Below are 14,511 nucleotides of genomic sequence, written 5' to 3' on the forward strand. Positions count from 1 at the left end.
CCAATGCCAGTTCAGTACCTTAAAGTTTTCCTTTAGTGCTTCTAGGAAGTAGTGGCAGAGTTTGCTAGCCGTGCCAGTTCCAGCCTCCCCCGCTTTAGATGTGAAAAACTTCTCCAGGCGAAGGTAGACGGGCAGAACCTGCTGTAAGGTTGGTCTCCTCTGGCTGCTCAGCTCCAGAGCTGCCAGGCGCAGAGGGGCCAACAGACAAGCCAGCGTGCCGAGCAGATGCTTGTTGAGACCTTGGAGCAGAGGAGCCGTGGACTTGCTGCGTCCATAAGCCTCACAGATCTGTTCAAAGTGGACATGGACCTGCAGAAGAGCTTCAGCCATGCGATCCCAGCAAGGAGGAGTGGGGCTCTGTGCGGCGCTGCCCTGTGAACCTTCGTCAGCTGTGCTCGTGGATGTGTTGTTGAACTGTTCGTCACGGATAGCCAGTGTGGTGGAGGAGGCGATATCTCTGCAAGACAAGAGAAGCTCGGCCAACTCATGAAGACCTCGAGCCTGGAGGCTGCGCTTCCCAAGGACAGCCTGGACAACAGCACCGAGTGAACACCCCGCGCATCGCAGGCATATCCTCCCCCGGCCACCGCCACCCAGAGGTGATCCCGCAAATCCTGCTGCCCACACCCGGGGCTCCGAGACATACACAGTGCGAATGTCTGACATGACGAACTCTGAGAGCACATTCTGGACCCAGTGGTGAATCTGCTCAGGCCCCTCCCTGAGCTCGGCCTCCCTTACACCGAGCACATAGCGCTTCAGTCTTGATCCCTCCACCTGGTAGGCTGTGAGAACAAAGCAAGCATCTGGTCCAGATGTCTGGGCGTGGCAGGTGACGGCGATGCCAAGTGAGGAGTTGGAGCCCAGGGCACACGTGACCTTGACTTTGACTTGGTTGTACATGCGGGGCAGCTGACGCAGTGCCAAGGCACTCATGTTGCCAAGAGCATCACGGGTGGAGTAGGCACCATGACGAGCACCCGTATCCACGAAGGTTTGTGCCAACTTCAGGAAGTCCTTGCTGTTAAGCACGTTTAGCATACTCAGATCTGAGCACATTACCCGTAAGAGACGCTCAGCCACCTGCTGTCGCTCCTTCTCAGGTAGTCCATTATTTTCTGCCAGTACAGCAGATGAATGATAGGAAAACAGAGTAGAACACAAAACAGATGAGTAGTGGCATTGTAACCATAATTTGATACATTGACAGAAAACACAGAATCAAAAGGTATTAACATGGAAACAGACATGACTTTATATTTTACATCAGATGTCATTTGCCGGACGCTTTCATTCAAAGCGACTTACAAAATTCATTGATATAAAAAAACAACTCACAAATACAATTGTCATGACAGCAATTAGTTAGCATGTCCTTCATGGTCCCTTTTGGCTGATATCAAACCCAAGGACATTGCAGCTATGCGGTAAATCTCTTAACCACCAAGACACCATAAAAACAAAACTCACAACAAAGTGTTCAAAGAGCCACTGCCACAACGTGTTCACACCTTTTCAAATCTCCATATAAACAATAAATAACAAAGTCTGCAATAAATGTGGTTGACGGCGGTACTTACGGCTGAGTGTGTGGTTTCTCTGGGAGATACTTTGAGGCTGGATTTGTAGTTTAACTGAGGGATGGGCCGGAGCCTGAGAACCTCTCCACAGCTGCTCCTGAGGACCCGTGGCTGAGGAGGTTTTGGGAGACTCCCCTTTGGTGTGGTTCTCATTGTCAGCTGAGGAGACACAGAGGAGCACGGTCGAGTTCAGGTGGTGATATTGTTAACATTCAATGGAGAATAAATGAGATAAATGAAGTAAAAAGTAAAGGATAAAATCATGACAGAAAAATAAAAAAGGAGACAGAGAAAGAAAGGAAATACTTTACTTAGCCTCCCTGAGTATTTCATTGACAAATTATGCCTGAAAAGCAGATTTTCTTTCTCAGTCAATTTTCAGACAAGATCAGTAGCTACTCTTGGCATTTTATTAAATGAAGTCAGACTCACAGAAGTTATACCAGAGGCAAGAACCTGACGGCAGATTCCCTCAAGTAAAAAACCATCTAGGGTTATATACATTGTTGAAGTCTTGACAGTATTTTAAAAACTGTCCAGATAACAGAAAGGCAACACGATTAATATATAAAGGTAAACAAACAACACCACAGTAGTTTATCGAGTAAAAAATACAGAACTTGGTAGTTACAGCTTCTTAAATATTTGTTTGCTATTCCCGTTGTCATAGGACTATAAATCTATATTTTATCTAATTTTGTGGACATGGACATGGTCTTTTTTTCTGATATTCTTGATACTAACTAATTAGTCCCTTCAGACATAACTAATGGACAATGTGTTTTCGGAATGTTCGAATGGTGACATGTACGATGCACTAAACAAAAACTGTATCCTGCAGCCTCAGATCCAGATCTGCAACAACCCTCATTACTACAAATGTTGTATTGTGTACAACAATTCCATGAACAAAACCTCAGGAAACAATAAAAGGATTACGTGGAATTGTACAAACTTTCACATGCATTGCAGCCTCTGAGGGTGTGTTCACATTTTTCATTCATCTCCCTGTCGAGCTTAACATGCATTTGTAGTCATGGACTCACCAGCATGGGACTGCATGTGCTCCAGCAGGTTGTTGTAGAACTGGAACTGGATGCCACAGGCACCACAAGTGTAGGGTTCTAAAAAATCACAAGGCCCAGAAGAGTGTTGACTCTTTGTTGGAGGCAGAAGTAAAAAATACTGCGTGTCTGTCCACCTACTAGCCTCAGTTATCCCTGATCTATACTGGACCTCTGCCACATGGAGCAGCTCTGAGAGTCAGTCTGAACAAGATGAGGTATTTTTTTGGGTTGCCCAAATCTAAATGCCACATTTGAATTTGATGTCCAAAGTTAGAATTTGGTCGGAGAACTGTTTCGCATGTCAACCACCTCCAATATCTTAATTTACCGTCTCTTTTCTACTGTTTCATATCAAATAAATGCAAGAACGCTTAGCTGTCAGTCAGCACAAGACCAAAGCTACTGTGTGTCTGGACATAATCCAGATGTACGATGAGACTACTGGTGGTAATGTAGCTAAATGTAAAACATCTGTTTTATCACAGTGGATCACAGAGAAAACTATTTTGTGCAAAAACCATGACAGGTTAACAAAAATTTAAGCATACCAGAAAAAAAGGTGAAATGAGAAGGAGTGCAGCATGCGTATGTCGTTTTAAGCCGGAAGGTGGGGTGGGACTTACTCGGCGTTGTAGAGAAGGACGTGGCCACCAGAGGGCTCGGAGTTCCTGTGGACAAGAAGACAGAGAGTTAATACAAGTTTTCAGAGGGAGCCGCACCCTCATGCTCTTTTCCTATATTAATTCAATCTTTAACATTAACTTACGCACGGCTGATTCACAATCAAAAAGCATTTACTCTACATTTCTGTATTTTGTCATTTTGGATAAAAGCATCACCTAAATGAGTGAATGTTACTATAATGTTATATAATCAATTTAAATACAGTGTTTATTACAGGTACAAATGTCATGATTTCAGAACCATATGCACTGAATCATCCGCTCATTAGACACCCTACGAAGAAGGGGACTGATATATTTGTTCGAGTTATGCCACTTCATCAACAAGAACACATTAGCACAGCATGAACAAAGTACGAGCTAAAATAACCTTAGAAACCTTGAAGAAATCTACATCTGATGATTTCATGAATTTGAGACAATTTGAAACACATATAGAATGTAGAATATGTTTTCAAATATTCATACGTTTTCATTTGAGCACAGTACCTCTGCTGCCCATGGAAAAATACTGCAGGTAACATTCAAGCATCCAGAAAAGGGGCAAACATCAGCTTTTTCGCTGTTAAAATGTTTTTTAAAGTCACACAGTTTGAATCCATTCCATTGGGGTTAAGTGGGTGTTAGGATCTGCCCCTGAACCCTGACTTTTACAAAGACTAAGGACTTTTTGGAACTGTTGTTTGAACCTGAATTTGGCTTTGTTCAGATTTTTTGGTTGAACTTTAAATTTCCTTTTGTAGATCATTTGCTGCCAGGGTTAGGGTGTCTTAGATCTCCTGCGTTTTTTTTGCCAGTTGAGTAAGCAGGCTCAACTGAATATGAGCCTGCTTACTTTTATTGAATATTTTTACCTTGGAGGTAAAAAAAGATATATTTATCTGGCCTTTTGTGAAGACTGCAACCAGGGTTTTGAAAACCATACAAACCCAACAGTGGGTTTGAGTTGATCTCATCAGATTTCTATTTTAATATTGATGATTGACGTACAGTAATGTGACCTCACCTTTTTCCCAATTTAACGCAAGTGACCTTAAAGCAGTGTGAAAATGACAACAACAGAGAGCTCTACTGAGTAACAAGCAGGACTTTTGTAACTAGTCAGAAAATGCTCACAGTAAAAAGATGACAAAAACAGTTTTTGCGGGCCTGTAACTTTAAAACCCTTTTTGATTCACTAAGTGACGTGTGGCAGCAGTTGACGGAGCCAAAGCTGATGACAAATTTGTGTTCGACAATGTCTCCATCTTCATGGGCAAGTGTAGAGTAAGGGAATAATGATAATAGAGCTCTTGGACTTGAGTTTTAAATGGTTAGAACTGATGCAAGGTAGGTCAAGCAAACCTCTACATACAGTAAATCCTCTACTCCCACTTGATTTACATGTTCAGCCAGAAATACTCTTAGACACTGATTTTTCACTGAAAGATATTTATTTTACTCTTGCAAAAAAAATTTAATTGTGTCTGTCGCGGGTCAGAAGCGTCATCAACCCCCCCACTCACTCAAAATGAATCCGCTGTGTTCATACATCAGATTCTCCTGGATATCTACGGACATTATACTAGAAGGCCAGGCAGTCTCACTCGGACATTTGCGTTCACACATGCACCTCCTCCGGAGAAAATATGGAGGATCTGCGGAGTTCAGTGCATGTCTGAAAGCAGCTAAAGTGGCTCAGTGCTCACCGCTTGAATTCTGCGAGCTGTTTGTGTCGACCAGACTCGACTGAATCGCAGTCTCCAGTTTCCGCCTGAATGGACTGTCTGTTGGTGAAAACACAGCAGAAACAATGAGGGACATGGCCATGCTAAATAATGTTTAGCATGGCCATGTTATTAACTACACATCAGTTACGATGGAGCCAAGTCAATGACATGCAATTTACACTTAATTTTAGTTTAGCATGCAAATCAATCACACTAACAGGCTTGACAGAGGATCCAAATGTTCATATTACATTTAAATATGGGTTTAATTCTGCTTCTTCATTCCATCTTATTGACCCACTTCTAAGATGTGAGTGTGTGCGATGCTTTAAATAGTCCTTTATGGCAGAGAGCTTCTTCGCAGAGAGATTGGGGGGATTCATGTGCCACAAAATACAGAACCGTAGAGAGAAGAGTCAGTGATTTGTGACAACTGGAAAACTGGTTTGGGCAACTGTTATTTAAAATTACATTATTGATGATAAGTAATGTATATAAAAATGTTTACATTATATAAAAATAATAAATTCACATCTTTGTATAAACGTATTTAAGTCATTTCTAGGTTGACTAGAAATAAGAAAATAGCTTTAAAGTGACAACCTTAAAAATCTAAAATGAAGACAAGTCATCTTTATTAAATGTAATTTCAATATTTTTAAACCATTTTCATGTGGTTAGGTGCTTAAGGCAATAAAAAGAAAAAAAAAATCAATCATAACAAGGAAAAGAAAACGTTTATAATCCTTCACCAAAGGTTAATAGTTTCCCAGAAATACGGCGATAAGGCCAATGTGACCCAGAACCTCACATCGAATCTCTGAGGGTCCACTTACATCCTTATTTTTTTGGCTCAGTACAACACACTTTAACCATTGTGTGGTAGGTTTGTGTCCCTTTTCAATGCGCTCCCACAGAAGAATTGATATTATTGTCATGGTCTCTGGTCAAACTCAGCTCAGGCAATATCATGACTGCTGGTGTACTCAGGAGTCGTGCTGCCATTTAAAAAAGACGTTATTCAGCAGTTCAGGCAGGTGGTCTTTAGTTTCTATTCAAATTCACTGAGTTTTTTTTACCAACATTAATCTGTTAAATTTGACGTATTTCAACAACTGTATAATTTGTCAGGTCAGTATCTACAGTCAAATACAAAACATTCAGCTTCTACATCACCAATAGCAAATATAATGGATTAGATGTGGAAATATACATGAGCCCTACATATATTGGTTTTGCCATCAGGCCCCAAAACCCTTTATTGGTCAGGCTCTAGTAAATACTCTTCTTGGGAAAATGATGAAAAAAACGTACTGTTCTAGGGACTCACAAATTATTAAGGTGCATCTTGGTACTGTGTCTGTGTCTAAAGTATAAATGTTCGGTTTACAGAGTTATGGGGGGTGTACACTTTGCTGTGCATGTCACGATCAATCAAACCTTATACTGAAAAAATGTGAGAGGAAATAAAATGATGCTTACTTTTTATCTTGGCAGCTTGGCTGTGGCCAAATTTACTCATGTCTATACTGCCACATTCCTGTACCCGTGATGCCTTCATATCAAAGGCCCCTGCATCAGGAAATGTTCTCAGAGTTACTTGGAGATAGTTCAGACATTTAAAATACAACATTCCTCTAAACATTTAACTATAAAAAGGGTCATACATGTTCCGAAGAAAAATTATGGCTGAAGTTAAGACTTTAAATTCTGCGAAAGAAATGTTCCAATCCCTCTCATAGCAGCTTTAAGCCTTAACAAAACTAGCTCACCCATCGGCGTGTGAAGAGCAACATGCTCCTGGTATGGATTGAAGTACTTGTACTGCTTCCCACAGAACTCGCAAACATAGCTCCCAGTTTCTGGCCACGAGAAAACACACAAACAATGCTTTGTTTTCATTCACATCAATGCTGGTGAAAAAAACCTGTGTCATATCATCAAGATTCAATTTGTTGGATTAGTTGTGCTCATTAAAAACAATAAAGCAGATGATTATTTAGTGAACAATGCCTTATGAGGGAGAAGCAGAACAAGTCCTAACAGAGTGCTGGTGATTCTGATCTTTCACCGACTGAAAATGCCCATCCAACAAATTTACGTTTAGCAATAATAAAATAAACACAGGGGTCTCCCTGCATAGTGTGTAGAGGTTCACACTACCTACCCCCCCCCCCCCTCCCCAATCAGTAGGATTCATTAGTGCAGTGACAAGTGCAGGCTTCCCACCTGCGAACACTGCCAATTGTGTTTGAAGGGACACTCGCTGCCGTCGATTGAACCCACGGTCTCTGCAGAGATGGGCGATTGCTTTTTCCCCTGCGAAGGAGGACTTTTGGACTCATGTTCTGAAACCTTTTCAGTGCGGAGTTAGCTCATATGCTTAGTGTTATCTTTTGAAAAATGGATCATCTCCACGGCTTACGGCTTTCATTACAAACTGTGTCCAAACCACTCAGTTGGACACAGGTGGAATCAAGCTGTCCATGTGTAATGGGAGTTTCAATGCCAAGTTCACATGTGTTTTAAGTCAGAATTCTTTTGAATAATCATCAGGATATTACCTAAATCAAATATCGATTAACTTCTAAATAATGTGTTACAAATGATCCCAATTTGGCCATGTTTCTTTTGCAGTGTTTAACAACACAAAGGGTAGAAGTGCAGCCGCAAATTCCTTCTGACACGACTGTATTTAATGTGAGCTTTATAACCTTGTGCTGCTTTGGTAAATCTGTATAAGTCAAGCTTCCAGTCACCATTTGCCAGCATTTTCTATAGAAATAAATGAACATAGTTTAAAATGAACAAAAACAAACAGTCTTACTTGGACCGATTTTCTGGTAGGGTTCAACTGGCTCCTCATCTTTAAGGCCATCCACAGGTAACACTACCTGTTCATAAGGATCTGAAACAAAAGGACAATTTGTAAAATTTCATCTTGCATCTTTGTCATATGTCATTTTGGTCATATACACGAGCTTTGCTGCATTTTACTTGCTCTTCAAACAAAACCAAATAGGGTACAGTGAAGCTAAAACAAAAAAGTTGAGTATCTGGTCTTTAAATTTCTTTGACAAGCAACCATTGATTTGTGTAGACATTGTAAGAAAACTTTTGAAATCCTTTACAGCAAGTTTACAGCAAGTTTAAAGTTTTCAGAAAACAACACATGGCAAAGGCATCCAACTGTTGACTGCCTCCACCAAAAGCGTCAGTTAGCAAGATTCCGCAAAAACGACTGGAGACATTTGGCTTTGGTTTTAGAGTGCCATTTTAGTTTTTTACATATTTATACCTTCTCTACCTTCCATAGTCTGAATCACATTAGGGGAGATACTCAATTTAAAACAGCAGGCTTTATTCACCTCTGCTGAAATAAGAACTAGTCTGCCTGAATAACACTTCACCTGTGATGGACTATTATTAGCGACAGGCTGTTACTTCTCACTTGGAGTATTTTGTTGTTTTTTAATTAAATGCTCCCATTTTTTTTCTGATCTACTCCTCTTTGCAATTCCACTCCATGTTTGCTTGGTTCTGCAGTGAGAAGACAGTGTGAAATAGAAATTTTACATGTGAATGGATTTCAAGTTCAAGTCTTGCAAGTTTCAAAGAAGAAATAAACTCTCATGCATTCGGTCCAAAAACTCCTTGTTACCATCAACTGCATGCAGGTCACGGTGCTCCTGGAAGCAGCTGTAGTATTTATACTTCTTGCCACAGATGTCACAGGAGTAACGGAAGCTGTCTGCAGATTGACACAGAGAGAGAGAGAGAGGCGGCCACCATTTATATACGTGACTAACACAGTCAGGCAGAGCATGGACATCCCTGACAATGACAAGCAGTGGAGTCATTCAATGCAGAGTAACTCAGGACTAAAAGAAATAATGTGAAAACTAAATTCAAGGGACCTTGGAAATCTATTGCTCTTTAAATACTTTTTTATTTATGACATTTTATATGTTTATTCTGAGCCTCATCAGTTACTTATTACTTTTTTTTATCTTTATTATTGTAAAAATATTCAGCAACTTCTGTAGCGATACCAACCAAGTCTAATAAAACCTCTTTTTAAAATGCAATATTTTTTGACTACATTTCACAGGAAGGATTCTTTAATTTTGTTATTGTTTTAATGGGAATATGCAGATAAACATTGGATATATATGAGATGTTAAATTACTCCTTGATCTTTTAACATTTTTTTTTAAATAGCTAAACTTTTCTGACTTTTTACTGGCTATAATATTACACTTAGCGGTTTTATTTAATTGGCAGATACTATGTTGACTATAAGCTTTTCTATCTCAATTAATTTGCATTGGAGAATTTCATGGTGCCTCGTATTTTTGACAAGGGCAGAGAGAGCAGAGTTTTGTTGTTAGTCATTCTGCATTTTAAAAACAAAGATGAACAAAGAAGCAAGTTTTAAAACACAAAGGATGTGATCTGAATGCATTAGCTCAGACAGACAGAGAGGGAGGGTGAAGGAGATCAGATAAACAAGACAAATAGGCAGATGAATCCCTGAGGGGAAAAGTGAAAGAAGTTAAGATTGATTTTATTATTTTATCATGTAATAGCTGCATGTATATAAAGCTTTTAAAATTTTTCTTTGCAAGCTTGTATGCATGCATGCAAAATAAACAGAAAAATCGGGTCAAGTCCATCTTTAATTTATCCAATGCAAAAATTTGGTCAATGCTTATATATAATATATATATACAAATTATGCAAACAATTCAAAAATATATTAATTCTAATAAATATACAGTAGAGTTCTTAAGAATGAAATTGTAAATTATCTTTGCATCTTAGTTTGAAATCTGTCAGTGTGTGCATATGACTGGATATTCAAGTGTGGTTTCTTGCAAGCAGCGTATGGTGGTGATGGTCACGACATGACAAGAGGTAGAAAAGATGCTATGGATATCTCGTATTTGAAAGAATCAATCTGCAGGAGAATCAAGATTGTACAGGTGTAGAACAAATATATAAATAAATGAGATGGTGTGAGTTAAGTGATTGGATTCTCACTGCTGCCTGTAAAAAAATGTGTGCTGAGTTTTACAGTTTTATGTTTCTGTATCTTTACTCAGATGTTTACAGAAGCACTTCCTCGTGCAGATTTATTTGACAGGTTTACCAAGGTCGATTTACAACTGCCTACTTTGGAATTATTCGTAAACATCCTTTTACAAGAAACAGTGACATTGGGTTGGCTGAATTAAAATGTTCTCACCCAAATGATGCCAATATCAATTTGTGCTTGTGCATCAACATCTAATCAATGGCTGGGACTTAGGGATTGAAAGAGGGATGCAGATGACTTGTTCTGCTCTTGTTTATTTTGTGGACGTGGATTTCACTGTGTCGCCAGGTGGCTGTCGGCAATTAACACCTCAAGTGCCTTCTGGTTTGCCACAGTGAAATCCTTTTGTGAGTGCAATCTGTTGCATAAACAACAGAGTAAGTGGAAGACAAAATCAATTTCTAAGCTTCCCTCGACAGCGGAACAGGCTGTCCTTCTCTCAACAAAACTGGGTTTACTGATGCTGCCCCGGCTGAAGGCCCCTCACCTCACACACCCATGTGACAAATGTTGTATCATCTCGTAGCAGAGTGAAAAATTTTCTTGGCCGACTACTGAGGTATTTCTACAGCAGAATATGAACTATTCTAAACTGGACTGATCGGTTTCGAGTCTTTTGACACTTTAGTTAGTTAGATCCACTTTGTCAAAATGTATTTCAATATCTTTAGATACCAAACGGCTGTCCCACAAGAATGATATAAGGGGGCACAGATAAGCTAATACAGTAGATTCAAAACATCCTCTTCCTTCACATCACAAAGGGGCCAATGCAATTTATGTTTAATTGGCCACATAGAAATACGGCTACTACAATGATTATTAGGGGGCCGGACGTCAATTGCATTTATTACACCTGGAGGCTTTTAAACAATACATATTCCATTCCCCCACCAATTAACACAACATTACTATCAAAAGTTAGTGAGTTCCTGGTGTTCGTCAGTGCTTCATAAAGCATGACTGATTCAAGCACAGGTAAGTGGATGCACTTTTGATTGCTGCATTTCTATAAAGATTCGGCCAACTCAATGTTAATTCCTGCCCACTGGTTTTGATGGATGACCGTGTAAGATTTAAGAAAACAAGCCTTAAAGCCCTAAAGCTTTACCTTCAAAGTGACAGCAGTTTAGATGGCACACGGTCTGCCAATCCAAATGCCATTTTATAATTGATTTCACAATCAACATGAGAGGGTCATGCTTGTTAATTGAGTTTTCATTTTAACTCTGACAAAGGTGAAAGACAAGTATCAATGCCACATTTTCAATTTTGTGTCTGTTTAAAAGCGAGAGCCTGACGGGACTGATGCCGACTTTGTTCTGTTAAACATAACGCTCTAATTCCAGTATGCCAGCAGAAATTCTAGCAACGTGCACTGGGGCAGCTCTTTAAGCTTGGTTCAATGTGAAAAAGGAAAAAAAAAAAAACATGAGGGACCCTCAGTCTTCAGAACTGATTTACAACTTTGAAAGCTCGAGACACACACATTAATTTATATAGGACCAGTCTGTTGTCGCAACAGGACTCCCATAAAACATTGGGTCATCCAGAAAAGACGTTGAATGAGGCTCATCTTTCACTTCGATGTAATGCTGTGGAATCTGGTCAGACAACACACTGGTCAAATTTTTTTTTAAGTTATTGTATTTCCTCTGCTACCTGGCAACTATTAACAAAAATACAACACTGCTGTCAGTGTGATAAACTCTCTAGAGATGTTTAATCCTGTCATAAAGTATAAGTGTGTTTTGGCATCTGATGATGAAACTTCCTGGTCTCACTCAGTACCTGAAGCCAAACCCCCTACCACCCCCTGCATCTTTTTTTAATTGTGGAGCTGTTTTGGGTCTAAACGCCCACTTGGTCAGAACCACGAAAAGCTTGTTCTTGCCGCGCTCCCAAAAATACTCTCTTCAACTCTGAGCACTCCTCCACAACGCTGCAGCCAAAATGATTCTTCAGTACCTGCACTCCTTTAGTGCCGGATATTTCACATACAGAAACTGCTCATTGCACACAAGCTTGGACTCATGCCATATCTTCACTGTGCTGCTTTTAACTTGAGCTTTAAACTTCTTTTGATCACTAACATCTCTTAAGTCAACCATAAATAAATAATACTGTATATATTAAATTAATTAAACGTCAAGCAGGTTATGATTTTCCTTGGCTTGTTTTATCTTTACTTGCTTCTACGTTCTTCAGGGGGGCCCTTGGACTGCTAATAAAGGCAAGTCCTATGTAAAAATACAAATTGGAAAGCTAGTCATTATAAAGTTCAATATATGGCATCAACTAAAATGCTACAGAGCAGATAACATCCTCCAAAGAATTAAATCTATCAGCATTTTCTACCTGCCCTAGTTATTTACAATATCACAGACTGTTGGTTGTACAGTGTTTTTATTCCTCAATAGCTCAATAAAGAAGACTGGTCCATCTCTTCTCTCTGCCATGTTGTTGCTGCTGCCTTTAAGCGATGTACAAAATCACGTAATGATTGTTGAGAGTGCTGTAGGAAGCTTTATAAATAACTCAAGTACTACTGTGAAGTTAAGAGTATTTTTAGTCCTAATCAAACTTTCACAGCGATTCCTGGGAGTGATTTTTAAGATGTCTGATAAATACAGGCCCTGGCAGCTGATATATGAGGCCATTAAAAAGAGGCAACATCCCCATACCTGCAAGCCGCCATTTATTTTTATGGGTAGTTTCAGGTTTACCTCTGTTGAATTAGAGGAGCTGGTGTTGTTAGACAAAGAAGGTCCAGTGTGTCACTGTTTTGGTATGAGGACATCAATTTAAATTGGCTCGGTTTTAAGCCAGCCCCATCCCCCTCCCCTCAAAAATGTGTTTTGCTTATTGTTACTGCGGCTGGATGTTTGACCTTCACTGTGCAGAATGGCTTATGTGCAGAGTTTGTTATTGCTTTCATCTGCTGAGCGGGAAACGTTCTCTATCCTTACCTTAGGCTCTCAGTTTCATGTGTTTGTGTGACAATTAATCTGGAAGCTACACAGAGGAATTGCATGTAGAAATGCAGAAAACGTTTTTCTGAATTGACAAGATTATTATCTCAAAATTTCTTATTAAAGTTTTCATGAGATAAAAAAATATCAGCTCTTTATTTTTCTGAATTGACAAGACAGCCTCAAAATCCCCAGATAAGCTCTCATTTTGCCGACGTTGAGAGTGTTGAACGATACACAATGTAGTTAGATCCAGTTTTATTTAAAAGAGCAGATTTTTTTTCTCAAGTGAATGCAATATGCTTTAGTAGGAAGCCAGTAACAGTCCAATATTTTGCATGAAAAAGTGTGATTTGGGAACTTGAAACCTACAGTGCACATTCACTAAAAATTGACTCTTCAGTGATGAAGAATAATCCTGTATCCAGCAGGGTAACTTCTTAAAATTACTTATTGATATGTTTATTATAGGGAGAAGATGTAGATGTAGTTTCCCCAAATTCTAACCTGTATGAGACACTTATTACTCAAAGCAGGTTGTACATATGGTCTGAAACCATATCAGAATAGATTCATTTTATATTTCATACTCATTTCAATTCGCGGTGCTTTAGTTATAACAGATAAATAGTAATTTATCATCAAGTGCTTCTCAGAATTTATCCTGGGAAATGTGTAAGTAGCATATGCTCTATCACTTTGAGCACAGACAGAAGAGAAACTGAAAGTCTGCTCACTAATTCATCTGAATCATTAGTGTTGACAAGACATCAGCCTGATATCTGCAGACAGCTGTTAGCCAGAGTTAGCTCCGTGACAGGGACCGACTGAATAAAGAATACAACACACTCTTCACCTGCACAGCTTCACATCCCTGAGATAATATCTCCTCAACAAACACAGACAGAGCTCAGGCAGTGTGCAGGCTTTTCTCAGTTGATCCCTCTCAGTGACGTGATCTCTACATTGGCTACAAAACGGACAAAATCAGTTTTTCATCCTGAGTCACAACATACCTGTTAACTGTGGCAGGTCCACATAGACTGTACTTATTCATTATTTATAGAGTGCTACAGGAATGAAACTTAAATCCCAGTTTGTGATATTTAGGTACCTTCGTTCCAAAGGCAATGGGATTATATCAAACATTATATAATGTTTATTATAAAACATGCACAATGGTGTACTTGTTTTATTTTAATAATAATGATAATAATAATAATTACAAAATACATCAGCTGTTTTAAAGTGTTAGTATTTTTAGGAACCTTAAAAGTCTTCAGGCCAAACAGGACAAGTGATCTATTCACAATTTGTCGGCCTCTTTATGTTTATACTCATGCTCTTCCAAAATATTATTGAATTCCTTAAGAGGTAATTTAATTGAGGAACAGGCAAACAT

The 14,511-nt window shown here is 39.3% G+C and overlaps 1 protein-coding gene across 10 annotated transcripts in view; it reads right to left on the reverse strand.

The window, feature by feature from the left end:
* Positions 1-14,511, reverse strand: part of znf618 (zinc finger protein 618) — a 31,565-nt gene that overhangs the window by 5,249 nt on the left and 11,805 nt on the right. For 2 of the 10 annotated variants that reach the window (XM_053447583.1, XM_053447581.1), the window contains exons 5-14: positions 8,701-8,790; positions 7,867-7,947; positions 7,269-7,358; positions 6,812-6,901; positions 6,522-6,611; positions 5,019-5,096; positions 3,271-3,315; positions 2,627-2,704; positions 1,581-1,739; positions 19-1,118 (exon numbers count right to left, since the gene is read on the reverse strand). In XM_053447583.1, coding sequence (XP_053303558.1) covers positions 19-1,118; positions 1,581-1,739; positions 2,627-2,704; positions 3,271-3,315; positions 5,019-5,096; positions 6,522-6,611; positions 6,812-6,901; positions 7,269-7,358; positions 7,867-7,947; positions 8,701-8,790 — 1,901 coding nt within the window. Of the gene's footprint in view, positions 1-18; positions 1,119-1,580; positions 1,740-2,626; positions 2,705-3,195; positions 3,316-5,018; positions 5,097-6,521; positions 6,612-6,811; positions 6,902-7,268; positions 7,359-7,866; positions 7,948-8,700; positions 8,791-14,511 lie in introns of all 10 variants that reach the window. The other 8 variants (XM_053447588.1, XM_053447586.1, XM_053447587.1 and 5 more) reach the window with 7 other exon arrangements.

The sequence above is a fragment of the Pleuronectes platessa genome, chromosome 19, assembly GCF_947347685.1.
Source record: "Pleuronectes platessa chromosome 19, fPlePla1.1, whole genome shotgun sequence".
Classification (NCBI taxonomy): domain Eukaryota; kingdom Metazoa; phylum Chordata; class Actinopteri; order Pleuronectiformes; family Pleuronectidae; genus Pleuronectes; species Pleuronectes platessa.